At 35.1% G+C, this 27,335-nt stretch overlaps 3 protein-coding genes across 3 annotated transcripts; 2 read left to right on the top strand and 1 right to left on the bottom strand.

Moving 5' to 3' along the window:
* The first annotated feature begins 497 nt into the window (after positions 1–497).
* Positions 498–7,873, top strand: LOC117112760 (protein TFG-like). The gene is made up of 7 exons (XM_033255919.1): positions 498–650; positions 1,663–1,882; positions 2,818–2,904; positions 3,313–3,441; positions 3,824–3,964; positions 5,474–5,641; positions 5,985–7,873. The coding sequence occupies exons 2-7, from the start codon at positions 1,666–1,668 to the stop codon at positions 6,425–6,427; spliced, it is 1,185 nt and encodes a 394-aa protein (XP_033111810.1). The 5' UTR covers positions 498–650; positions 1,663–1,665; the 3' UTR covers positions 6,428–7,873.
* An 850-nt stretch (positions 7,874–8,723) lies between these two features.
* On the bottom strand, positions 8,724–13,504 carry LOC117112757. The gene is made up of 7 exons (XM_033255915.1): positions 13,324–13,504; positions 12,802–12,938; positions 11,751–12,697; positions 10,662–11,585; positions 9,675–9,898; positions 9,389–9,460; positions 8,724–8,924 (listed from the first exon to the last, which is right to left on the bottom strand). Exons 1-7 carry the CDS (start codon positions 13,483–13,485, stop codon positions 8,796–8,798), a joined length of 2,595 nt encoding a protein of 864 aa, XP_033111806.1. The 5' UTR covers positions 13,486–13,504; the 3' UTR covers positions 8,724–8,795.
* Positions 13,505–13,616: 112 nt separating this feature from the next.
* Positions 13,617–27,064, top strand: LOC117112758 (fatty acid amide hydrolase-like). The gene is made up of 15 exons (XM_033255916.1): positions 13,617–13,903; positions 14,684–14,740; positions 16,114–16,148; positions 16,977–17,171; positions 17,483–17,603; positions 17,885–17,977; positions 19,231–19,391; positions 20,245–20,330; positions 20,671–20,859; positions 21,614–21,738; positions 22,101–22,137; positions 22,440–22,588; positions 23,217–23,355; positions 23,888–23,972; positions 24,764–27,064. The coding sequence occupies exons 1-15, from the start codon at positions 13,742–13,744 to the stop codon at positions 24,957–24,959; spliced, it is 1,830 nt and encodes a 609-aa protein (XP_033111807.1). The 5' UTR covers positions 13,617–13,741; the 3' UTR covers positions 24,960–27,064.
* The last annotated feature ends 271 nt before the right edge of the window (positions 27,065–27,335 follow it).

Genomic DNA, 27,335 nt, shown 5'->3' with positions numbered 1-27,335 from the left:
AGAACAATAAAGATAAAAACTATTTGATCAGTTGGGATCACAGATGTTAATATTTATTTTTATAAGCTTTAGATATGTAATGAATATTATATTCATTTAAGAGAAGTTTGCTATTTGTTTGATTACTGTAACTGACCTAATGTACCTTTTGTTGTTTTTTCGAATACTGCATACCTTTTTAAATTTTGTAATTTTTTTTATAGTAATTTTGTATATAGTTTGCCCACAAAGAAGTAATTTCTTGTATTGTATTTTTATACTTCACAAGAATACAAGTTCTTTATTCTGTTTTGATTACATAATTGCTGAGGGCGCCTGTTAATATTAACGCCATAAGTAATTAAAATATATAAATTGCAATTTTAAGTATATTTAATTATTTTATTTCTTTCTAATTAATATTTTTAAATATTAGAACTATTTTAAACTACATCTGAAATGCAATTATGTTTTATTGAATTTTCAAAAATTAAAAGACTGACTAAACTCTGACTAATGGTAACATATTTTACCACGCTAGGGGGTTTTCCACGTTCAATTATACACGAAAGCTAGCTAACAACACAGGTTTGGGTGTGAAAAACTGAAACCGGTGAAACGGTAAATTCAGGCTGAGCTATTGAAGAGTTAAGTTGAATCATACTGAAAGGGTAGGTGATATTTTGTATTCATATTTGATAAACAGATATAGAAGCCTGCGTGTGTAATTTTAGTCGAAACCTAGTTAGGCCTAGCGTCCCAACAAGGCCTAGGCCTACTTATAATATAGGGGGCTACGAAGACTATCGCCGTGTACTCGTCGTTCTTCTCTTCCTAGGTAGTAGCCTAGGCCTAACTTGATACGTTCACTCATGCCTTATTTTGTCAGCAGATTGGCGATCAAATCACGTAAATAGCTTTTTCATGAAGCCGTTTTCTTGTGTAAGTGTCAGTATATATTTAGCATGTCCCTGATTAAATTAAACCTTCCACAAAACCTATTTATTTTATGAAAAAATCGTTGATTTTTTAATTTTAAAGAAAATTCGCAATGACCCTATTTTAAATACCACGTATGTTTTGGTCTAGTAAGCAAGTACTGTAGACCCTTACTTAACCTAACTAATCCAAGTGCCCTAGTTAAGTAATACAAAGTACACTGCATTACTATCTATGGCTGTGGTTTAGGATATGGCTAAGATGCTTAGCAAATCATTAGGCCGACCAGCCCTCCTTAAACTAACGTTTGAATACCGCACTTTCGTTTCGGTGGTAAAGAACAATTAAAACCTCATAAAAAAGGCAACTAATCCGTTTACCCATAATTGAATTCAAGGACACCAGTGTTAAACACTCAGTACTTATCCTTGATAATGTGTTAATCCAATTAATATAGTGAGATAACGTAACATTAGTTTAAGGAGGGCTGGTCGGCCTAATATACGGTGTACTACAAAACTTTAAAAAAAACGAACACAAAAACCAGTGGTGGTCGTATATTCATTCCAGTATTCATAAGTTAGGGCATCATTTTAAAGTTTCTACACCCCCTCTCTTTATTTCAGGTGTCATCATATTGTCTACAGTTTTTTAAATGATTTCTGTGTAGAGGGAGAACAACTCATACAGTTGGTCTATCAAATTTAGCACTTTACACTATTTTGCAACATTTTTCTTTTTCAGAAAATGGAAACCTCTGAAGGAAGATTTGGTGATGCCCACTTCCCACAAATTGACCTCAGTAACAAATTGATAATCAAAGTTCAAATAGGTGATGATATCAGACGGATACCAATTCACAATGAAGATATTACGTACGATGAACTTATTCTAATGATGCAACGTGTATTTCGTGGGAAACTCAACAGTACGGATGAAGTTGTAGTCAAGTACAAAGATGAAGGTGATGTTTGTTTTTGGTTCCATAGTCTGATGATTTTACAGATCAATGTCATGGTTTGATTTGTATTGATTTTATTCACAACATCTCTTATTAGGCTGACAAAATTGTTGTTGCCCAAGCCAGCCAGATCGACATACAAAATTTTGGAATTATTACCGTATATTCACATATAAGACAAGGCTTCAACTAACAAATTACAATAGAAAAGGGGTCTTATATGTGCAACACATAGACATTTTTTATTTTTAAATATTCGTCTTATGTGCAAATCGTCTTTAACATACAAACTTTTAGTATGTATGAATGCAATTAATGTGGTGAAATAAGACTTTAATGAACATTTAAAAGAACAATGGTATTATTTGAAACAGCACTACATTTGACCCTGTTTTCAGCCAGCTAGATACAGTATCGAGACCATAAAGAACAGTAAAAAGTAGGAATACTTACGATAAAACGGGTGGGTGGGGGTGGAGGAGTACACCAGACATTCAAAAATTGCCCAAAATTCTTCTCAAACTGGGTGGGGGGAGGGCGTCTTATACGTGGATATGCCAATAACTGATAGTCATTTCATTTCTTTATGCACGAGCGCCAAGGATATGCCAATAAGTGAACTTAATCACTATCCTACGTGGCATATCCATTTAACAACAGGGGACTTAATGGATCAGTACACCGGGGTAGCCCCTACTCTTCTCGAAGGATGTACTCGTACTGTTAATGGTACTGGTAGTGGGTATTTATATTGCGCCTTTCCCTTGCGGTTATGAAGCGCAAGGGTTCTTTAAAGTGCACATGAGCCAAGTCTGTAAACTCCCTCAGGAGTGTTTAATTGCATCAAAAATTGCCATCAAGACCAGCTTTGAGAGAACTATAATTAGATCCTAAAACCAGGCAGGTCAATAATATTCTGATTTCTTTTACTTTTCTAGATGGAGATCTCATTACAATTTTTGACAGTTCAGACTTGTCTTTTGCAATACAATGTAGCAATAGAATTCTTAAGTTGACATTATTCGGTAAGTGGCATTTCAAATGACATTACTGGTTATGTTCACACTAGAACCCTAGTATCCGGATCAGGAGCTAAGAGTTAGCACTCGTGTGAGAATGCCTAATCGGTTAATGCAAACCGTTAACAGGATCTGGACTCGCTAACAGTTAGCGAGTACTATCGGTTAGCAAGTTGAGTGTGTTTCTATCATTAACCAGTCATAACATACACATTTCCAGTTTCCTTTTTCTTGTATGAACGCAACAGGCAACAGTGAGCGCATATGTTATTTATCTGGATCCTACTAACTGTTAGTTGGTGTGTGTGAACATAGCCTCTGATATTTGCAGTTTATTAAGGATATGAAGTCTATGTTGAACTTAAAAAGCAATCTCTATACTTCATATATCAATTTGTATTTTTGCATTATTAGTGAATGGACAACCTAGACCAATTGAAAGCGATCAAGTGAAGCACATACGCCAAGAGTTAGCTCATATAAGAAACAAGGTTCTTCAACTGATGGACTCCCTGGAGCCACCTTCAGTAGACAAAACACAAGGTAATGGCAGAACCTCATGCAGCTCCCTAGAAGCCTTTAGAGTCTTAGACATTTTAATCTCCTATCTAAATGACTTCACACTTGGTTAGTTATTTTTAGGCCGCTGCAAGGGGTGGTGGGACGTCAATTTCCTCTTTTGGCACCCCCTGGACCACCACTGCATTCTCAATGAGAAATAAAAGAAAAGAATGACCTGACAGGTATATATGAGGCCTTTTTTTTGTTAATTTTTTCATCACTTCCCAAAATATTTTACTTCTTGCTTCAACCAATGTTTTAGCTATTGCTGTTCAGATGGAACATTAAGATTTTGCTGCCACTTTTCGCAATTACCAAAATGATGTTTATTATTAATGAGTGATCATAATCCATGTTTCTTTAGCTCCGGTAGTTGAACCAACACATGTATCTGAATTATCGGTACCAAAAGCAGTGAACGTGAGCAGCGAGCAAACTGCTATGTTCGACCCGTATAAACAAAGCTCAGATGCTGTTGCTTCTTCTTTTTACGGGGACAAAGGAGGTCAGTTTAATTCATCTATTAAAAGTTTCTAACAAAATATTGTATTTCAAGCGATTTATAAAATGAAAGTGTATTGCATCAAAATAATTAAGTTCAGAGTAGAGTTTATTTTCTTATACAAGGTTAAGGAAATTTATTTTCGAAGATTAAAAAACAAAAAAATTGTACTATAATACAAATCAAATATTATTAAACTTAAGTAATAAATGTTAACTGCCCTAAATATATTTTGCTTTGTATCCATACCATAGTATTTAATTTAGAACGATGCAAGATAACATAATATTTGACAAATTTAAAGCTCTTAATACCTTTTGTATGGCCAGCAGTAATCATTTCATAGGCCTTATGGGAAGCAGTGGGCTTACACTTGTACACAACCATTTCCCTCATCTGGCTCCCAAAGAAAATTTATGCGTTTGCATAACACGAACATGTGTTAGTAGTCATCAATGACGTGGCATATTTTACAATCATTTTATTTGTTTTTGTTAGTTTTCACCTTTTTACATCTAACTGGCAGTATCAAATTATACCAGAGCTTATTATAGCAAAAACTCTAAAATTTTTTTTCTATAAATTTAATTATCTTATGACCATCTTATAAAGTCAGATTCCGGAGGAAAAAATGTTGTTGATATGTTGTAGAACTGATTTTCCTAAGACAGAAAAAAGTTGTTTGACGAAAAACTGGGAAACGTTGAATGAAATACAGATTTTTGAATATTTAAAAAATGGGGGAAAAAGGTGTTAAAAAGGGTGGTTACGTCCCTTTTTTCCCTATCCAAAATTCACATTTGTTACACTTGGTAACCATTGACTTCCTTTGTGTAGGAATACACTGCATTATACTATTAAGATCAGGAAATCTGTTTCTTTTATTATGTAATGGTTAGTGTTTATATATTTTGGACACATAATTTTCATTATCATACAGTAAGTCATATCTCACTTTCAATTTAATTTATAAAATATGGTGTTAAAATATACTAGAAAATGTAGAGATCTGAGGTATGGATATGGAACAGTCAAAATTAATATATCTGTACCAATTTTGTTTTATAAAATATTTTGAAAATACAGTAGTCTCCATTTTTCCTTTGAAATACGTTAATATCTTAGCAAAATCCATGAAATACAATTTGGCTAGCTGATTTATATATACATATTGTTATTACAACAATGAATTATATCATCAATGGGACACATGTTTGAACCAATAAATTTGCCTTTTGTATAGGTAGCCTGGTCTCTTTTTTTGTTTGTTTAACAATGGTTTCATTCTATTTGCAAGAACATGTGTTGCTATTTCATAGTGTATATTTAAATAGTCTCCACTGCCTGCCTATGTCGTCTGCATTTGGCCTACTACATTACTTTGTGTTGTGTTAGTTTGTGGTGTTCAGACATCATCAAGCCCATATAAGGAAGTTGTGTTCTTTCACTTAAAATTTGAAAGTGTGGAAAAAAGCTTGACATAAAAATAACATTTAACTTATTACTCAACAGAGCAGCCAGAGAGGGCGCCATCACCAACTGATAGCACCTCCAGCTTGGGCTCATCATCTAGCAACCAAGTGAGACAGCAGCAGCAGAAGCAGCAACCGATGATGCAACCTCCACAGCCACAACAAGCTACTGCACCTCAACAAATTTCACAATCAAGTCCTTACTCTGGTATGTTCTGGTATTCAGACATAAAAATGATTAGAAAAACATGGCCACATGCCTTTTGCCTAATCCCAGAATTTTTAATTTTTTTGTTTTGTTTAGAGACAAATATTTTTTAGCATTTCATTGCCTTGTCAGCTATTTTTTTCATTGAAAAAGCAGTTTGATGACAGACGTGGTAATATAGTTGTTAATACGTACAATGTGACATACCTCCCTCAAAACCTCCCTTCCTCTCTTCCTCCCTCATCACTGTTTGGTCTAATGGTGAGTTATTTAAAGATTGTAAATAAATAATAATAAATTAGCCTATTGTTTAAAATAATGTCATTGTTAATTTCATTTTTAGCTGGGGTTACACAGGCTCCAATTGCAGCTCAACCTGGATACTCTACCGCAGGATACCCTCAACCAGCACAGCAAACCCAACCATCACAAACATCACAGCCAGCAATGCAACCGCAGGCTGGTTACCGCCCTCAACAACCCCAAGGTTATGCTGCCACCACACAACAGCAGAACTACCAACCTCAGTATGGCTCTCAGCAAACCCCTCAGCAAATGCCCACCCCTAACTTTCCACAAGCTAATCAACAGGCCTCAAACCAAGCAATGTATACTCAGTCGTACAGCCAAGTGCCACCACAAGGCCAAGACATGTACCAACAACAACAACAACAACCAGGATATGCGGTGCAACCACCCACGGGTGGTCCGAATAATCCGTATGCTAGGAATTTACAATATGGTAGACCGTGCAGCTACCAGCAACCTGGACCGGGATATAAGTAAAATAATGTAATTCAGCTTATTGTGATTATTAACAATTTGTAAAATTTCTGTGTTTGAAACCTTGTGAAAGATAACTCAACAAGTGATTGTTTTCAAACATTACTGCTCTGAAATGTTACAGAGTAGGAGTAGTGTGTTCTTGTTATTAGTGTCAGTAAACTGTACATATTTTGAAAAAAAAAGTATTTTCCTCTACAAAATATAAATCATCACACTTTGGTATTCTAGTAGAAATACTGATCATAATGACATTTATCGAATTATTATTCATAATGTAATGTGCTTTGTATTTCCCTCTTTCAAAGATGAAACCGAAGACATTATTTTATAGCCTCGAGGAAATCTTGTACGCAGAAAAATTTAATTCATATTAGATAATTTACATATTAAAAACCTTACTGTCACATGCAATTTGATCCTGCATTCCATGGCAGCTAAGTGTTATCTAGTATCACTATACACAGAAAAAAATTGTCATGCTGCAATAGATTACGCTAATAATTCTATGGCAAGGCATCCTACCAGGTACCCATTTATGTTCCTGGGTGAAGAGACAAATAAAGTGCCTAGTGAGAGATTTGAACCACCATCCTCAAGGATGCAACAGCAATTGTTACACGACTACAAGTATAGCTCGGTTTCCATGCAATCGCTCACCCTATCGGCGACAGTGGCCGACAGTTGTCGGGAAGGTTGAACCTGGCTGACTGACAAATCGGGGTAACTGTCGCCAATAGGGTGAGCGATTGTATGGAAACCAAGCTTATTGCTTGTAATGATAAGAATGGAGATTGGCTTAAACGTTTTTAAATAGACAATATAACTCTATTTGTCCTTATATATTTATCTACAGAGCCTTATATAAGAATATTTACTACTGTTTTCAGTTGCAATGTTGGCTTAGCTGTTCATGTTCTGTTTTCACAGGATAGAATGGGTGATTCCGGCACTAAATATTTCTATAGAATATAAATCCTCTCCCTACTTTTCATATAACTAAACCCAATTTTATTACTTAAAACTAGATATATAAGGTGTTGTTCACAATTATCAACATTTTCACAAGTGTACAAACAGTACTCTTTTTTGGTACCCCCTCCCTCCCCTCTGTTTGATTTGGCAAACCATTCTTCTCTATTTTTTTGTGAAGCAATGTACTTGGTTGCTTAAATATGAATATTATATCCATTTTTACATTATAATTTTACCATTAATTTGCATGTAAGAGTGTATACATTTTTCTACCCCCTCCACCCTAGTGTTCTGTTTGTACACTTTTGAAAATGTTGATAACATTGAACGACCCTTAATAATACTGTATATATAATCATAGTGGTACAGTACAACCATTTTTTTGTAGCTTCTGTTTTTTTTTTTATATATATATAAACGGTAAGAGAATGTAAATTATCAAATCTTCCAAAAATGGTTTTATTTTCTCCAAACAATTTACATTTCAAAATGTCTGATACATTTAATCTGATTGATATTTGTTATAATTATGTGTAGAAATTCAGTCCATGTTGAATAAAAAAATATGGGCACTACTACATATTCAGTCTTGAATTTTCTTGCAGTTATAAAGATATGATGCACTGTCTTTGATATGCTGAAAAAAAAAAAGTTTTTAGGTAGGTTAAGTTTCAATCGAAAATCGAAAAGATATTTTCATAGACATTTATATTAACTTCATTTAAGAAATATTTGTATTAAAGACTTTAGGATTGCCCTGGAGCCTCCAGGATTCACAATTAGGGCTTAGGCTAAGCTAAATTATCCCATTCTTATGCATTAAATAAGGCAGACATAAGATTTATCAAACATTCTGGGTGACAAAAACGTATTAACAATGACCCAAGCCTGACAAGCCGCCTTGTTTTCATAGTAAAGATTGCGACAAGTTTGTACTTATGAGTCTGCTAGTACCAGCGTAACAAAAGCTCTGGCCTGCACGACAAATTCTCCATGAATTTTACTTCCACACCCTGGGTCTCCCGAGTCTTTAAATCAGCAAAAACTAATGTGTTTCAATCTTTAAATAAAACTCTTATTTTAAAACATTAGTCAAACTAAACATATTATTTTTTATTGCCATCTAACAGTGTTTTGTCAAGTCCTGGATAGTTACGAGACTGTCACTGTTCACATAATAAAAACCTGGTGGTTCTCTCTAGGCAATGTTCAGTTGTTTAAACTTGCCATGTATCTTGGGAAATTTAGTAAGAAAAATATTACGCAGGTTGTTCGCATTGGATTTGGATTGGTCTTTCACATCAGGTGACTTCTAGCATTTATTATACCTGAATAAGTTCATGGAGCTCATGTTGACCTATGCATGTGCATTAGTACATAATGGCAATTAGGTTTTTTACGTCAGGTGACTTCTGGCCTTTATATATATCTGCATCAATTCCTGGATATCGTGTTGACTTGGAGCCTGTACATTACTACTCGATGGCCTTGTAGATTTGTATTCTTCAAGTGTGTCACAAATTTCCTATTATAAAAATACAGAAAATACCATTAAAATGAAACATTTAAAAACTGTCCTTAAAGATGATACACTAACAACAATAATAAAAACTTTGCTCTTACAAGCGGTGGAAGCGGTTTGGCGCAGTGGGAACGGTTTAGTTTCTCAAGGTCGGGGTTGCAATCCTTCGCTGTGAATTTTTTTGCTTGTGTCCTTGAGCAAGGCACTTCATCTGCATTGCTTCTCTCCACCCAGGAGTCTAAATGGGTACCTGGTGGGGTTGCCTGCTCCTGCGCTGATTACCAGCAGCAACACTTATGTGGACTCAATGACCAGGGAAAAACAGAACGCTTTGCAACCTAAAGGAATAGGCGCTCTATAAAAATACAAACTAACAGTAATTAATGGGAGACTATGACCATCTACTAACATGCCTCAGCTTGTGTACATAAGATTATAAATTGTTAATGGAAAATTTAAAAACATACCTTCAGATTTTTAACCCTCTCATGAATCTCTTCTAAGATGAAATCTTGGTTTTGAATTCTTTGTAAGCAATTCTAAAATAAATAAAGTAAAATCAATAAACCAATTGTCTTGACCAATGTGAACATTCTGTAAATTTTGAAAATTAGTGATAAATTAAATCATGGTATACAATTCTTTCAAAGATTAGAGGAATTATATTACTTAAGCATCATATCTGTTTATTGGCAAGAAAACCATATTCTTTTATTAATTTTTTTAGAGTATTAAAACTGACAAATTACCCACCTTCATTTTCAAGTGAACTGCCATCACAACTTGGCATACGGCCTGGATGTGCTTTGTTTGTAACGTGATTGTTGTTTCTTCTTTGATTGACAAGGTAAACGTCACTTGATATCCTTCAGGGCTAATCACTGACATGGCTACCTGATTGGTAAGTGCTCCAGATGGAAGGTGATTCGTTGCGGAGGGTAAAAGCCACCGGAAAAACTTTTCATAATTTAAGCCATCTGAAAAAGGAGACACATTTTATATTAAAACAGTCTGGTTTTGGTTTCTATTTTCACATATAAAGTAATTACTGTATAGATACTGTTGAAGCAGTTTGGCAGAGCGGTAATAGTTTCTCACTCTCGAGGTTGGGGTTTAATCCCTCACTGTGTATTTCGCTTGTCCTTGAGCAAGACACTTGTGCATTGCTTCTCTCCACCCAGGAGTCTAAAGGGGTACCTGGTGGGGTTGCCTGCTCCTTAAAGCATGTGGACCCAATGCCCAGGGAAAAGAAGTGCGCTTTATAATTTCAAGGAAGAGGCTCATTACAAATGCCTAACAGTACCAGATGGCGATAGTAAGTGGTTACTGCTACTTCAGGCTTTGTCGTAATGGAGCGTCTGTTGTCTGCGCGTGCGCGTCGTGATCTCAGTTTACAGCAAACGTATTATGAAATAAAATCTACACATTAAGCCAGTCTCACACGTTGCAATCTTGCTATTACACTTACAACTACAATTTTTTGAACATGTTACGGACTGAAACAATGTAGCTAAAGTGCCTGGCCCAAGGACACAAGCGAAAACCCAACCTTACGATTGAAGGACCAAACCTCAACCGCTGCGCCAAACTGCCGCTGCATAATACCTCACACTTTGCCCAAATACCCGCGCACCAGATGATTTTAATCTAAGTGCTTAGTGCAGCTTGTAGTAAGCAAAAATTGCAATGTGTTACACCAACATTAGATTGCCATTACACACAAAAAAAAGCTAAAATTACCTTTTGAATCAATTAAGTGGCAAATATTAATGGTTTTGAAACGTAGATTGATTGTCAGATTATCAGATATTACAGGTTCTTTAGCTGGCGGTTTAAATTTTGCAAGCGACTGTAGAGACTCCATCATCCAGCCAACTGTTCCAGCACTAGCCTTGGGTGAACCATATTTAGGTTGAAAAAGACCGGTGGTGGTGGTATTGAAAGAGTTCCCTGCTACTGGCAACGTCATTGGTTTTAAAACATCGAGTATGTCAAAGTGCAAACTGGTTACTGGTACGATGATACTGCTATTATGGAGATTAATTTCTGTTACCACGGTTTCTTTCAGATTAAGTTTTTCTACCAAATTTGAAGCATCAAAATGAACTGCTGAGGTAATGTCAATCGGAAGACAGATGTTCGCAACTGTCAAATTCACCTTTAGTTCTCGTCTCTCACCTGGATGGAATACACTCAATGGAATTGATTTACATATTACAGCATGTGGTTGATTACTATGTGAGAACCAATCGTGTTCTCCGATTATCATAATATGGAAGGACCAACCAAAGCTCATTGTAAATGTATTCTGATTGGCTACACTGCAGATGACACTCAATTGTTTGCTGGTACCCTGAGCATCAACCTGTAAGTTGGCATCACATAGTAAGGAGGAATGTATTTTATTGGGTGATGTTAGTTCACTGGCAACATGGCATGCTTTATTTAACTCAAGTAGTATAGTATTATGTATGTGAGAGTTATTTTTAATTGCCTCCATCTCTGCTGCTAGGTTATTAATGGCTAACAGTAGCCCTTGAATTTTTTCCCCTGTTGAACCAGCTGAATCAGGACAGGTTGTGCTCACTATTCCATCAGGATTCTGGACATTCCCAATCTTCCCTCCGGATGTAAGCACAAAAACGTTTCCAATGTTTGCGTCATCTGAAATAAGCAATAAAAAGAGTTCAGACAATTTAAAAAACTGACAAGTATAACAAAAAATCAATAAAATCTGTACTGTATTTCACAACCTGTCAAGTTATGGTCAGGTTGTAATCACGATTTCAGTGATTTGAGCCTTGGCAGGAAGGACAATTCTCGAATTACCTTCACTTCGGTCATAGTACATCTCAGAAAGTGCCACCACTTGCGTAATTCCAAGATCATATAATGAAAAACTATCCGATATTATCTCCCGGTCTGACTCCTGGGAGTTAAAGTGGAGTTGTAGTAATTCTTTCCTGGTAGAGTACAGTAACATGGATGATGTGATTTGCACTGCTGCCTGCACAGGCTCCTGAACATAGCATTCCTTGAATACTGTCCTCAATGTCACATCATCTTTTTTTAGCCCAATCAGAAGTAGCTTTCCTTCTTTTCCTAAAAGTACCAGAGTATCTCCTACTTGTTGTTTATGTGTATTGTCCCTTATTATTGCACAAATTGAAGCTAATGGCTGCCGTATATTATACAAGCAATTTCCAGTTGACACTTGCGCTTTTGTAAAATTGCCGACATCTTTAAACGGCAAAGTGAAAATTGCACCATCAGGAAAGCCTACGAGGATCATACAAGATTCCAGAATGTTGTATTCCGTACCAAAAATTTCATTGAATAGTTCATCTTTAATAACAACTGCTTTGTGAAATTGATGAGCAGTTGCTATGGTTTCTGATACAACACAGTACATCTTTGTGCACTGATGCATATCAATGGATGGTGAACTCTGATATTTAAATATCCTTTCAGACCCATGTAATTTTTCAAAATATATACAGGATGAGTCTTTCTTTTCCTTCATGTCATCAGGTGTTGCCTTCAGTTGGAATGGTGATATTAATATTGTATCTCCTTCAGTAGATGCAGTGAATAAATAACTCCCAATAATTAATAATTCGACAAGGTTCTTAACCTTCAACACAACAGAGTTCTCATCTAATTCCAGAACATCGTCTGAGTTTGAACTGTTTGTTTCTGGCACACAGGGTGCTGTTTCACATTCTAGAAGTCCAGCAAATATGTCCTCACTTGAATCAGACTTGACAACATGCTTCCTGTTTTGAAAAATAATAAAAAAGTAAATTTAATTACTATTAGAAATACCATAACAAGGGGCTTATACCAGAGGAACTAACAGTTATTACTGGAAGTTACCTACCTCTTTTTGTGTTTGATTACATCCTTCAGATTGATTGCACATATTTTTCCATCTTCTAATCCACAAATTAATGTTTTTTTCTTGTTTATAATTGCAATACAACAACATAGCAGTTTCCCTGGCAACTTATATATGACCTGAAATTATATAGGAAAAGGTAGTTATAATTTATATAATAATATAGTGCACAGATATAATTCATGACACTAAACCCTGCTTGCACAACAATAACAACATTTACATTTTGAAATATTAATCACAGGCTCTAAGAAATTTGATCAAAGTGTCAAAAAATTTATTGTTATACTATCACTAAGGATCGGTTACTAACACAGCTCCTCTGGGCCTAGATAGGCCTAGCCTACTACTGCTCGACTCCTCCTCCTCCTAGCCTAGGCCTTGGTAGGTGCCTAGTAGGCTAGCTAGTTAGAGAGAGTATAAGGCAATGCCTAGACGTGGCAGGCTAGGCCTATAGTAGGGCCTAGGCCTACCACCACCAAAACTATATAACAATATACATACCATGCGTTTCTTCTGTTTGTAAAAATATATTAGTGTGTTTCCATTACCGACAACATTAACAAAATGTTTTCCTACTTTAACTGATGTTATCGATGATCGATTAACTACTGGGCTGGAACACTGATCAATTAGTTCATAGGCACTTCTTGAAGATACCGCCATTGTTTGCAATCTTCGCCAGGTACGTACGTTTACAAATGCACAGTTGTGTGTGCATTCATGCGTTTAGAAAAGTGGGCGGAGCTATCTAGCCAAGAACCATTCACAATCTAGTAAGTCGCCGGTCCGGTTTGACCTTTGGTTTCACCTTCCACTTTTGTTTTTTTTTTTGTGCTGCTGGAGCTTATGTGCACGTAGGCTTAGGCTTTTAATATACCTATGCTTAAGATTTCTTATCAAAGCTCTGCAGAAATTTGACATGGAAAACTATGTCCAGATTTCTATAGTTATTACATCAACATGTCTTCTCATGACATCAGTATGGTTCCTTGGCATTCGAAGAAGTAAAACTAAACGAAGACCTATCGAGGAAAGGCCTGTTGGTGAGCCATGTGGCCGTGACTACAATATTCAGAGAGCGGTAGGATGAGCCTTTTTCTGCATGCAAAAATATTTTAAGCTCGTTTAAGCATCTACAGTATTTTCTTTATGGTTTAAGCCGATTGGCCGGATCTGGGGCCTAGGCATTACATTCTCAATTATTAGTTATTCCTCCATGTTTATGAAGTAATTAAATTTAATACATGTTTAAATTTTTGTTGCTGCTCTTTTTTTTACAATCTACCGTATATATGTATTTTAACAACTTTTTACAGCATTTTGTAAGAAGCACTTTATTAAATCTATAATAACTGGATTTATTGGTGCAAACACCAAGGATAGCCCACGAAAGTCTAGAAGAATACTTATTTCCAGTGGGGTCCTTCTGATGGTGATTGGGCAGTACACCGGAGACAATCCGCTACTCTTTTCCGAAGACTGTACTGCGTTTTTTAACGTGCACATGGGCCATAATGCACATGGGAGCAAACAGATTAAATGTCTCATCCAAAAGACGTTGCGCTATTGTAACTTGTATTTCAGCCATCGAAAACACAATGAGAGGCAGCAATGGGAATTGAACCATGGACCTAGAGATCTCCACATTTCAGCGCACACACAGCGGCTACCACCAGATTAGCCGACTGAGCTAAGCTGCTCTCTCTAACTAATAATAACATAATACAAAAATATTTACTATGTGAAACTGTTATTATAATATAAGTTGGCATCGTGATTATTGGCCCGCACATCTGTCTTTTGAATCAACAGAACATACGGACAATTTCTTCATGTGTTTATTTTGATTACATTTTTGTAGGTATTGCCAAGAGCTTCTGGATGGACTTTAAAGTTTTTAACAACCTTATCTAATTCTGTAAGTTCTTGCAAATATTCTCTAGAACTAAAGGCAAGACTTTTTTTTATACCTTGTTTTGCGAACTTTTTTTTTATAGATCGTCAGAGGTGGGAGGAAAAAAATATTATTTTGTTTTCTAATTTATTTAGATCTCCGGTTGGCGGTGATGGTGTAACCCCATACTTCGGTTTGGGTGCTAGCTTGGTGTTTTTTGTTTTTTTTCCCGGCTTTTTTCTTTGTGTTCTTGACTTTATTATTGTCTAGCGCATAGAAACCTTGTTTATTTGCGCTATATAAATCCATCTATTATTATTATTATTATTAATATAAAATGGCCAAAAACATCCAGTGGAAAATCCAGGTAAAAATATATAAAAACTTAAATTTTTTTCTGAAATTTTCATTTTATTGTAGTGGCGGGTGCGCCTATTGGCCAAAAATAAAATTTTATTTTTATTTGTAATCATTACTGGCAGGCAGTGGGTTTCGATGAACAAGGTATAAAAAAGTCTTCACTAATGTTGCATTTCAAACTTATACAGTACATTACTTCAGATATTATTTTGTGGATATTGATTAATAGTATATATTTAGCTCCGATTGTGAAGAACTTGTAACTGAAAGATTAACATGATGTAGTGAAGTTTCAAGGAGCACCAGCTTTCCTTGCCCATCTTGTGGCCAAGTGTGATATTCCTTTTTCATAATATGAGGGCATGCCATGCATTCTTAAAAATTGAAATATTTGTTAAATACATAAATAACTTTAGTTAAGCTGGAAAATAAACTTTATTACATTCATTGATTGCAATGCAACATTGATCTCTAATACCCCATTCAGACTAGCATTGCATTGCGATCGGTTGTAGCAATTGCAACACCCAATCGCAAAGTAAAATCGTGTGTGAAAGCTCACCAATAGTAGTCGATATGTAATCGATATCGCAATTGTTACCCGTTGCGATTGGGTGCTACAATCTTTATTACTCCCTATTACCACGGAATCTGATCGCAACGAATCACAACGAATTCCACAGGCACTGTTTGGCTTAGGTCAGGCAACATAGGCCTAGACAATGAAGCCCTAGGCCCTAGAATGTAAAGTTTGCTTGTGTTGGTCTGAATGCGTTCGTTCATTGCGATTGGGAGTAATCAGTTTTGGATTACCGCCGATTACATCGCAACTGATCGCAAGAAAGTGTAGTCTGAATAGGGTATAATGCTTCCTACTCTTTAACATCATGTGTGGTCTATATATACTCTACTCAGATTCCTGCATGCTACATATACCCACTGAATGGCAGCTCCCCGAATGGATAACCCTTTTTGGTCAAGATTATAGATTGTGATATGTATAGTTATAAAAAATCTTTATTGTTTATATCTTGCAGCTTATAGGGAGTTTAACATCATCCATCACCCTGAGGTAACTCTTTAAAACATCTTAAACTTTCCACTTCAGTAGATAGGCAAATATATTTTTCAAAACTTTTTTAAAGCCCTGCTCTTGAGTTGGAAAAAGGGTTGCTACATCCCGTTATTAGATATTCAAAAATATGTATCTCATTAGTCTCTCCCAAGATTTTTGTCAAATATGCTTTGTGTGTCTTAAAAAAGACAGTTGTACAACATATCAAAAGGTTTTCCTTTGGAGGCTGGCTTTAATACATTTTTTTGGTGTTGCATACAAATTATTTTTTAAACTAGCCTGTAAATAATCAAATCATCTCACTGAACCAATAATTGGTTATACTTTTTGTAATTTTATTTTTGTAATCATAATGAAAACATCAATATCAATTGTAGGCCTACCATTTTGAAAGGTGATGTAACTTTGTTTTTTATGTGTAATTATTCAGAATTTTCTTAAACAGTGCTATTGCAAATGAGTATAATATTATGGTTCTGTTTAGTAACTTTTAATTACAATAAGGTACTGTGCTTAGAAATGAATATTAAAAGTTCAGAGAAATATTATACAAACAGTACAAGGTCCAAGTACTGTTAATGAGATAACAGGGATGGCACTCTAAAATCTGTACTCATATTTATTTTTGAGTGGTCCCTGTTTATCATTTTTTCTGCAGATTGTGAATGTCTGATGATAAGAAATGTTTAAATGAGATACAAAAACCAAATTGTTTTTACAATATTAACAAATTAATAATGATAATAATAGAATGACAATGATATAGGATTTATAATGTATTCACAGGGAAAGCAATCGTTATTGTTGTAATTATTGTTTTGACAGCCAAACTAATATGAACCTGTTCCAAGGCTTACACCTAGATGATGTGCCTACTTACCAGCCTAGCTTTCCATTTTGTGGACCCCCTGCCGCAGTGAATGAGAAGTGTACCACAGATAACTTGATCTTGAAGCGACGCAAGAAATCCAGAAAAGAATTTACCTATTACTCTGTTTCTGAATTTCATCAAGCATACTTGTAAAAACATTTGTAAACAATTTTATTTGATTTTGATGTTATATATTTTTAATATATTATTGAATAGTATTATTATTATTTTATTTTTATATTATTATTATTATTATTTTATTGTTATTATATTATTATTATTATTGTAATACTATTATTATATTATTATTAATATTAGTATTTTTATTGTTACTGTTGATATTGTTATATTTATTATTTTGTAATGATTATTGTTAATATTATAAATACTGGCGCATAATAAATGTCCGTTTTTTATTATCATTATTATAAATAATAAATTCAATTTGATTCTTTTTAAGATCTGGTGAAGTGACTCCTGCCGAAGTTGCAGAGGATGCCATTGAAGCTATCAAAGCGTCGGAAGCACGAGAGCCAAAACTGAGAGCCATCGTTGAGTACAATACATTTGAAATTAGACGGGTATGTCACATAGCAATCAGTTTATCAATCAATCAATCATAGTTATATTTTTGATCAAATATTCTTGTCCACCTAATTTTTCAAGGAGTTTTTGGATTATAATTAAAACCACTACCATTATTCTCATCATCATCATCATTATTCTCATCATCATCATCATCATCATTTTCATCATCATCGTTATCAATATCATTCACATCATCATCATTTTTATCGTCATCATCACTCTTGGCTTTGTTGTTAGGGTTACTGTCAAATATTTTCCATTATTTTTTTAACAGATGGCAAAAGAATCAACCGATAGATACAATGAAGGGAGTTATTTGTCTGTATTTGATGGTGTTCCTATTGCATTTAAAAATGAGTTGCATTGTGTAAGTATAGATGAATTGCATTTCATAGAGAACCCAGTTACTATCATAATAATCCAATTACTAATATAGTAATGAATATATAGCGTAGTCCATTGGATAAATTGGTGCAAAATTTGATGCACAACCCAAACAAAGTATAAATACACCCTTCATGAGTGTTTTTAAAGGAAGTAATTGCATTATTGTAAGACAAAAGTGAGTAAGGGCCTATTTCTGCTGAGCAAAAAAACACATGTTTTTAAACGGTTATTAAAAAATGTGTTTTTCTGGAGGTCAGCCTCAACTTCCGTTAGTGACTGTCATTTAAGCTCAGCCCACCTGCCAATGCTCGCATTACCGTGTTTTTATTAGTTGCACTTTTCACTAGAAGCACATTCAGAAGGAATTTAGCCGTTTATAAAAAACACATGTTTTTGGTGTTATTCAGCAGAAACACACCCTATGGCTATGTTCACACACACGGCGTAAGGCTGGCTTAAGCATGGTGTAGCGTACGCCTTTGTGTGTGAACTAGGCAGTGGCATTGTTAAAGCCACTCACTACGCCACGTCCTTGGCGTTATTAACGCTACCTGTAGACCCCAGATTAGCTAACGCCACTGAGCTAACGCCAGTGATGCTTGAATGATTTCACCTCATTTCAAGAGATTGACCAATCACGATTGCAATATATTAGCTACTTTGGTCTCTTTCCGGTGCTCTCTATAAATGAAATGGTAAGGGGTTCTTTTTCTATTGCACTTTACTTAGTTATAATGTATATGCTTTGTTGATTGTGATATTTTAACCTATTTAGACCGTCTATTAAAACCTGCAACACCAACAATGCTAGCTGAAAAATCAAAGTAAAATTGTTCATTTAAAATACAATAGGCCTAATCATAAGTTCACTTCGAAACAATTCACAGATTTAAAAGTTTTACTGATGCACTGTTAATTTTACTACAGTTAAGAACCCGTACATTATTTAAAACTTAAAACTATTCCCCTATATTACTACTAGTTTAACGCCAGCGTTAATATAGCAAACACCGTTAGTGTGTACACTTTGGAATTTTAATCCGTGAATTAGCTTACGCCTGGCGTAAGCTACGCCAGTCTTACGCCGTGTGTGTGAACATAGCCTAAGTTGTCATCCTCCTTAATAATCAGAAACTACAGCTTTCTCCACGCTATTGCATTTGATCATTAGCTGTGGAATTTGATTTTCAGTACAGTACATGATATTTTCTATTTCGTATTATTTGCATGTAGGTGCCATACCACAGACGAGCAGGAAGTGATATTTTAGGTAGAGAAGAAAGCACACAGGACGCCACAGTTGTTGCTAAAATGAGAGAAGCTGGAGCTATCATCATTGGGATGACCAATATGCATGAGTTTGGGCTTGGCACAACGGGATGTAACCCAGGAAAGTAGGTGCCCCAAATTGTTATTTGTTGCAGCCTTAGATTAGTCTAAAGCTTTGTTCACACTTATTTAAAAAAAAAAAAACTGTTGTATGGCTATATACTGTATAGTCATAATATGCTTATATATGGTCATGATGTGATGTCATCATGACCATATTTAGGCATGTCACATGTTTTTGTCAAATGAAATTTGATAGTTTGGACAGAGCTTAATGTTAAATGAATCAGAATATCTGAAAAAATCAATCTTTTTATCAAGTAAAAGAGTTATTGGATTTTGCATACAATTCAAAACTTCCTGTACTGTTGAGTATACTGTGCAGATATACTCTATTCTGTGGAAGAGAAATTCCAATGTGCTAAGGTTCACTTCATTTCAGTACAGTGCGTTAACAGATGACCATTGGCTGGTAGCACTGTGTCCAATAAGAGTAATTTTGACCTAGTTCTGCAGTATACTCGTGTGACTTTCAGGAGGATATGTTTGTTTTAGGTGATAAAAAGTGAATTGATGAGGATGCCTTGTGAAGAAGCATGTTGACCATTGAGGGTGCTATTTGTGAATGAATTACTTATTAATGTTATTATTATTATTGATTTATATTTATTTCCAATTAGTATGGTATGCAATAAGAAATTGAGCTATATTTCAATTAAGTCAACATTGTTCTACTATCTCCCTATACCTCAATTCGTATTTAACTTTGATATGTATATTTCTCATCTTGTATGAAACTACAGATCCCTAGAATATCCTGATGACTAAAACCTGAATTCCTCAAACCTTGATGAGTGTGCACTGTGGACTGTGGGTCTGTATAATGTACTCTGATACATCTTTGTTTGTTTTTGTCAGATTACATGGAACAGCGCGGAATCCATATAACACTAATCATTATACCGGAGGAAGCTCTAGTGGCTCGGCTGCAGCTGTATCCGCAGGTGATAAATACTCCTGAACAAGATCAAGATATATCAACTATTTGCAGTTGATAATTTTAATGTCAAAAAATACTCATTCAACTGAGTCTGTAATAATTTTAGAATAAATAAAATTAAATGTATATAGCATTATCATTTTGATGTTATTATAAGAAATTTTCCTCTATAGTTTTGTTTGTAAATTATATGTTTTCACCTTTTGTTCTATATTGTTTTTTCTTTATAAATAGGCTGCTATTGAGTTTGTAAAAGATTGTTACAGTTCCGTATGACTGTACATACAAATTTTATATTTAGTGAATAAAGAAAATTATTTCTCTCTGTATGTTGTTATTATTAGGTTTATGTCCAGTAGCATTTGGAACCGATGCCGGAGGATCAATTCGTATACCATCTTCGTTCTGTGGTGTTGTTGGACTTAAAGCTACCCTAGGGCGAATAAGTTATTATGGCGGAGCAGGACAGTGTTACTCCTGCTTACACTGTGGGCCCATCTGCACCTCAGTGCGAGATGCAGCCTTAGCTTATGGTATGTGATCCATAATAAATTTATTTATTGCCTCTAAAATTGCTTGTAGACACACCAATTTGAGTGGGCTGCAATACTACGAAATGTGTTATTCATGATATCTTTAGATAAATCACATTCATCTACCTTTCAATCACAGTTTGGAGAATTGCATGGCAGACTCACATTGGAAAATTCAATACAAAGATGCCATGTCTGTGATATGATATGATAGTGATATAGAGTGATGATGTATGAATATTTAAACTGCAAAACGTATAGAAAATCTGATGAATGAATCAGCTGAATTGCGATGGTGTTTGTAATATTTTTCAGTAATTCCTCTGGTTTAAACACTTGAGGCATGCCATTCCAAAACGTACTGTCACTATAATATGTTAATCTGAGTAATTTGCAGAAGAATGTGGCAGCATTATATACTTTAGTACAGAGAAGCTATATGTAAAAGACTTATAACTTTGTCAATAGTAAGTTGATTCCAGTAATAACCTATCATTTTAAAGCTTGCAATGTGGAGAATATGTAAACATCAATTCTGTATTTTTTGCCATTGCTGGTTTTGGGATAGCATGCCTCATGGAGTAAGTAGTGGCTGTGGTTTCCATAATGATGTATCTAGGACCCAGTGCATTTCCATATATTCCATATACAAAGTCTTAAGTCATACACTGTAAAATTTTTCAGTTTCAAGAAATTGGTGGTAACTTTTGTCAAGATAATAATTGTAAATACTGTTTAATTTATATTTTTTCAGCAACTGTTGCTGGTCCAGATCCACTTGACCAGTTCAGTGTACACCAGCCAGAAGTCACACTCTGGAACTTTGATGACACTGATTTAAGTAGTATCAAGCTTGGCATTGATTGGCGATTCTTTAGAGTAAGAGACACTTACTAAAAACACATACTCTGTTGGTGACAATGTTATTGGTGATGAGGTTTTTGGAGACGTTGCTGTTTGTGGCAATTTTCAATTGTGATCTTGTAGTTGATGAGTGGCTGGGAACAATGCACTAGGTGACATGCTATTGGTGACAATACTGTTGAAGTTAATGCTGCTAGTGACAATGCTGTTGATAAGGATCTGTTTGTGACAATGATGCTATTATGCTGATGATGCCGATTATGTTGAGTGTTAATGCTGCTTGATGATAATGGTTGAAAATGATTTTAACATGGTCATAATTTGGATATTTAGATGATGCATTACTTCTGCTGATAAAATAGATTTATTTCTTTCAGGATTGTGATAAAGATGTTCTTAGTGCATGTGAAAAAGGTGAAATTTAAATCAATATTGTTTTTTACTAGAATAATATTTTATAAAAATGAAGTAGAAGAGCATAGGATATGGAAGTGGATGGTATAAGAGGAAGGCCAAAGCTTACATGGAAAGATATGGTGAAGAAAAAAAGCTGTAAAGTTCGTCTAAATGAGGACGATGCTGAAGATAGGAAAAAGTAGAACATGAGGGTGTCATTGCATCAGTCAGTAAACCCTTTGTAAGAGGGAAAATGCTGACGTAAATAAATGATGATGATGATGAAGTATAACATTTTTGTGATAATTATTTGTTTGCAGCTGTAAAGTATTTGGAGCAAAATGGAGCAAAGGTAATTGATATTGAGATACCCGAGATGGAGGAGACAAGGATTGCACACGCCATCACTTGCATGGCGGAGATGAAGCCTACTATAACAAAGGATTTAATCAACAACTACGATGAAATTGTAAGTAAACATGATGGTCTTAATAACAGCATAGTTAAATTTGCTGATAAAAAAATGTTCAAGAAAATAATCAAATAACTTGTTATACTTAACAGGAGATGGCTCACCCTGTAAAGCCAAAATGATGCTTAAACAAGGCACTAAAGTTATGATGGTTTATGCCAGCCAACACATAACAAGTATTATTAAAAAGGGATTATTATTTAGAACACAATGTGGGCCAAATGCGGCCCGACAGTGATTTGTTTTCTGCAGCCTGTAAAAACGAACTAAAAACTCTGTGTGCAGCCCACCAACCATCTTTGGCTAGCACCTTGTTTTTTATGGCTAGACACAGATTATCTGTAAGTAAAATATTAAAACTCAGCATAAAGCAGTATAAAAGCAGTGCATAGAGGCCTTAGGAAACATACTCTAAATATCAAAGTTTGGGTGTGGCCCTTGGTGAAAAAATTCACCTTGGTCCTCCGACCCATTTTTATGCCCACCCCTGATTTACAAGTATAAGGACACCAAGTACAGATTTTTTTAAGGATGGCTTTAGATATAGAATTGGAGTCATACATATCAACAAAAATCCTTTAGGTAATACTGAGGAGTATGGTGTTTTTTTTTTTTTTTGCTTTAGGCTTGTGAATCTAGGGTCATTTTGTCAGCTGTGGATGACCTGAAGGCTACAGACTTTATACTTGCAAACAAACAGCGAACACGAACCATCAAGTTTCTAAGAGAGATCTATGAAAAAGTAGATGTAATAATAACACCAGGTAAAGCCTTAAATACTACCTCATGTATTACATCAGATGTAAACTAACCTGTAGAATAGATGCATATGCAGAGGCAGATTCAGAATTTTTCAAATGGGGCAAGGTTTTTAAATGGGCATGTATTTCTGATATATTTTTTTCTTATTTCAGTACTTGGTATTGGTATATATTGAAATAAAAAATGTAGTGGCAAAAAATGTTCCCCCATCTCCCATTGGATGCTCCCCTGATATGTAGTATTTGTAGTCGGAGGAATGTCATGTAGCAGCATAAAGTATTAAGGCAAATTAATGTGGAAGTACAGGAACACATGACCTATGGCTTGCCATTGGTGCCTGAAGTTTAGATTCTTATAATTAGCAAATGAAATATTTACACATATAAAAATTGTATGTTCATCAGTCAGTGAACAAAAAATTGTAATAATAATAATGGGGCATCAATCCTAAATAGGCATACTCTAAATTAACTTTGATGGACTTTTCAACTCAAGAATAATCCTTAGAATGTAAATTTACATTTGCCTCACTAGGAACTCCCTTCACTGCACCTGAAATCCAGCCTGGTGATCTGAAATATGGTTTATTTGACTCAAACCTTATGACAGGTATAATGAGGTAAGAAATATATGTTTAAATGATACCTTGAATCTTAGCATATCATTACTACTGTACCTATCACATGAATTTTTTTAATATACAGTATTGTGTCAAATTGTTAGTTTTGTTTGTATTTAACATCATGTTTAAATAGAAAGAATAAATTAACAATAACACTTCATATCATAATTTGTTATATACAGTACTTTATTATATTGTATTTTATAATCATAATTGTACTCAGCCCTCAATGTCTGAACTTCTAATGTTGGGGGCACCATTCATCCCTCATATTCTGACAGGCCCATTACCCATACACGCCAAAGCTCAAGCATTCGGCTTGAGACTCGCACATTCGAGGTCTCTCAGGGGGACATTTCAGGGGGGGTGAGGGAAGATTCTCTGGGCACCTGCTAGGAGAGGGGTTTTTAGAACAAAAGTCTCACTCTTGCAAATTAGTCTAACTTTCCATGTATGCCATAACTAGGGGTTTCTGTGGTTCAGCAGAACCCTTCTTTTCTAGTAAACCACCCTCTCTGATAGGCCAAACCAATCCCCTTGCATCAAACAATCAAATTGATGGTGAAATTCACCTCTTGCATGCTAGAATGCTTCAGCTCCAGTCAGCTACACCCATCAAGAGATCTTCACTGCACCCCATCAGAAAAAAAATAGGCAGTCCTGGGCTTCTTGCTCCCATGGGAACTGCTTAAGAAGTCTTGATTATAACCTTTAAGATTTTCTATAATTGAGGGCAGTATTCAGGTACACTGCCATCACTGTAAACATCTTCTTTTTGTCCTCACCAGATACATGTTCTTGGGCAACTTTATAGGCAATCCGTGCTTAGTAGTTCCGGTCGGATTCAGCCAGAAGGGTTTGCCAATAAGTCTGCAGATTCATGGAAGATGGTGGGAAGAGGATGTTGTACTGCGCATCGGGAATGTAGCGGAGATGGCTTGTCCTTCTCGTCCCCAACCAGAAGTCTTTTACTCTTTGTTGTGATGCGAGTCTGAACTGAACTCTGTGAATCAAAATGTAATAATTTAAATAGCAATATATTGAAAAGATGAAGGAAATTTGAAATTGTTTTGTTGTGATGCGAGTCTGAACTGAACTCTGTGAATCAAAATATAATAATTTAAATAGCAATATATTGAAAAGATGAAGGAAATTTGAAATTGTTTGAAAATTTAAATGATGTTTTAAAACCAGAGTTTTTAATTTCAAGATAGCAAAAGCAATATGCTACTGTACTGCACATTTTTCTTAATATGTTATTAACTTCCAACCCCCCCCCCCCAAGGCGGCTATTGTTTTTGCCGTTGTCGTTGTTGGTTATTTGTTTGTTACCTCAATAACTAAAGTTTGGTAAGTCTGATTGGTTTCAAACTTTGCACAATGCAAGATGGTAATAAAGAAGAGGGACCCTATTGTTTTTGGTATGTGTGTGAATATGCTAATTGTTCATTTGCATAATTAATATTTCACTAATCAGGTAATTTAGGGTAGTTACCTCGAAAACTAAAGTTTGGTAAGTCCGATTGGTTTTAAACTTTGCACAGTGTAAGATGGTAATCAGAAGACAGCCTATTGTTTTTAGTACTTGTGTGTGAATATGCCAATTGTTCATTTGCATAAATAATTTTTAAATAATCAGGAAATTTACGCAAATGTCCTATCATAATTCCCAAAGAAAATTTCTAATGTACGTGCAATTGTAATATTTGTTAATGTTGTTGTTGTTGTCGTCACTGTTGTAGTAAATTATTTGTTACCATGATACGTAAAGTTTGGTAAGGCTGATCGGTTTCAAACTTCTACTTATCAATTTTCAGAGAAATATCACACTATTGGAAGGCTATGCTTTTACTACGCAGCATAATAAGAGCATTTCTAGTTCAAATGTGTAATAGGCTATTTAATGAAGCAGTTAATATATCCAAACCAGTGGCGGATTCAAGGGGGGTGGGGGTCAGCTGACCAGGACCCCCTAAATTTTTCACAATTAAAAAAAAAAATTGGGAGAGAAAAAAAGAAAACTACATTCAAATTTTAAGCCATTTCCGGCCACCTAGAGGTGACGTAATCGTAATTTTTTTACCTCAGCCCCACCACATTTGGGGTATAGATCTTCCATCTCTCAAAGTTCCTCCCTGGGCCCCCTCTATTTAAAATTCCTGGATCCAACACTGCAAACAAGAAAATTGCCTGAACCCATATTGTGGAAGTTCATTAAACAGCTAGTATACAAATACAACATGGTTTTAGCATGGAGGAAATATATTAATATATAATATATATTATATATATATATATATTATATATATATATAATATATTAATATATTTCCTCCATGGTTTTAAAAGCAGTATTGAATTCTGCTTCTCGAGGTGGTGGATGATTGTGAATACCTCTCAACCCATTGGTAGTCGCGTTCCAATCGTCCAACAGCGAAAGAAGTAGAAGTCACCAAAAATAAACCATGTTGTGTTTGTTTTACTCTACATAATTATTGAACAGCAAATCGTCAGTCTACTTTAGCCATTTCGGTCTGTGAGGATAAAATTACTCATTTTGCATATGGTTTACGTAGGCAGAGGTGTGGTAGTCGATCTTTGGGTAGTAGTATTTTTTTCCACTTGCGTATAAATTTGGTACGCGCAGAGAAGTAGTAGAAACTACTGCAACCTTTACCAGGTGGAATTGACCGATGAAATTTTATTACCCAATTGATATTTTTATTATGAAATATAGTAATAAAGCTTGGTTTCCATACAATCGCTACATGCTATCGCCGATAGCTTTTTTTCGGTGATGTTGATGACAAAATGGTCACAGAAATGCTAGCTGAAGACAAGAATATTCAAGTAAATACATGCTCAAAGGGGTTCATGGTTTCATCATTCCTTCCATTAATTTTAAATTATAAATTTTAAAAGATTTTGTTTGTGTATGGCATGTCTTTCATTTTTAGTGTTTTAAATCGCATTTTTAACATTTACACCCACAATGATAGTACAGCCATTGCTGCTCAATAACGAAAAAAGAACGAAGAAATGGCTATTGACCTAATAATGAATAAAATGGAAGAGATTTAAATTGTGTAATACGTTTTTGACTGATTTATGATTGCTGTATTATGAAAATCCTGATTTAAAAGTATTTTGGTTCAATTATACAGGTCTCCCTCCAATTAAAGACCACGTTTGGGACCTGGGTTTCCATGACGTCATACTCGAAAATTGTGTTCCAAGCATGGATGTTATTAGAGAGGGCATTTTTTTTTCATCATAATTTTAATTACATAGTCGGAAAAAATTCCGAAACGGACGATTATTTACGACCAACATCAACGCAAGAAAAAGCAAGGTTATCGTC

Source organism: Anneissia japonica, unplaced genomic scaffold (genome assembly GCF_011630105.1).
Source record: "Anneissia japonica isolate Jap-2015-1 unplaced genomic scaffold, ASM1163010v1 scaffold287809_len330493_cov202, whole genome shotgun sequence".
Classification (NCBI taxonomy): domain Eukaryota; kingdom Metazoa; phylum Echinodermata; class Crinoidea; order Comatulida; family Comatulidae; genus Anneissia; species Anneissia japonica.
Note: the sequence above shows the minus strand (reverse complement) of the source record. Positions and strands in the feature narration are given on the sequence as shown.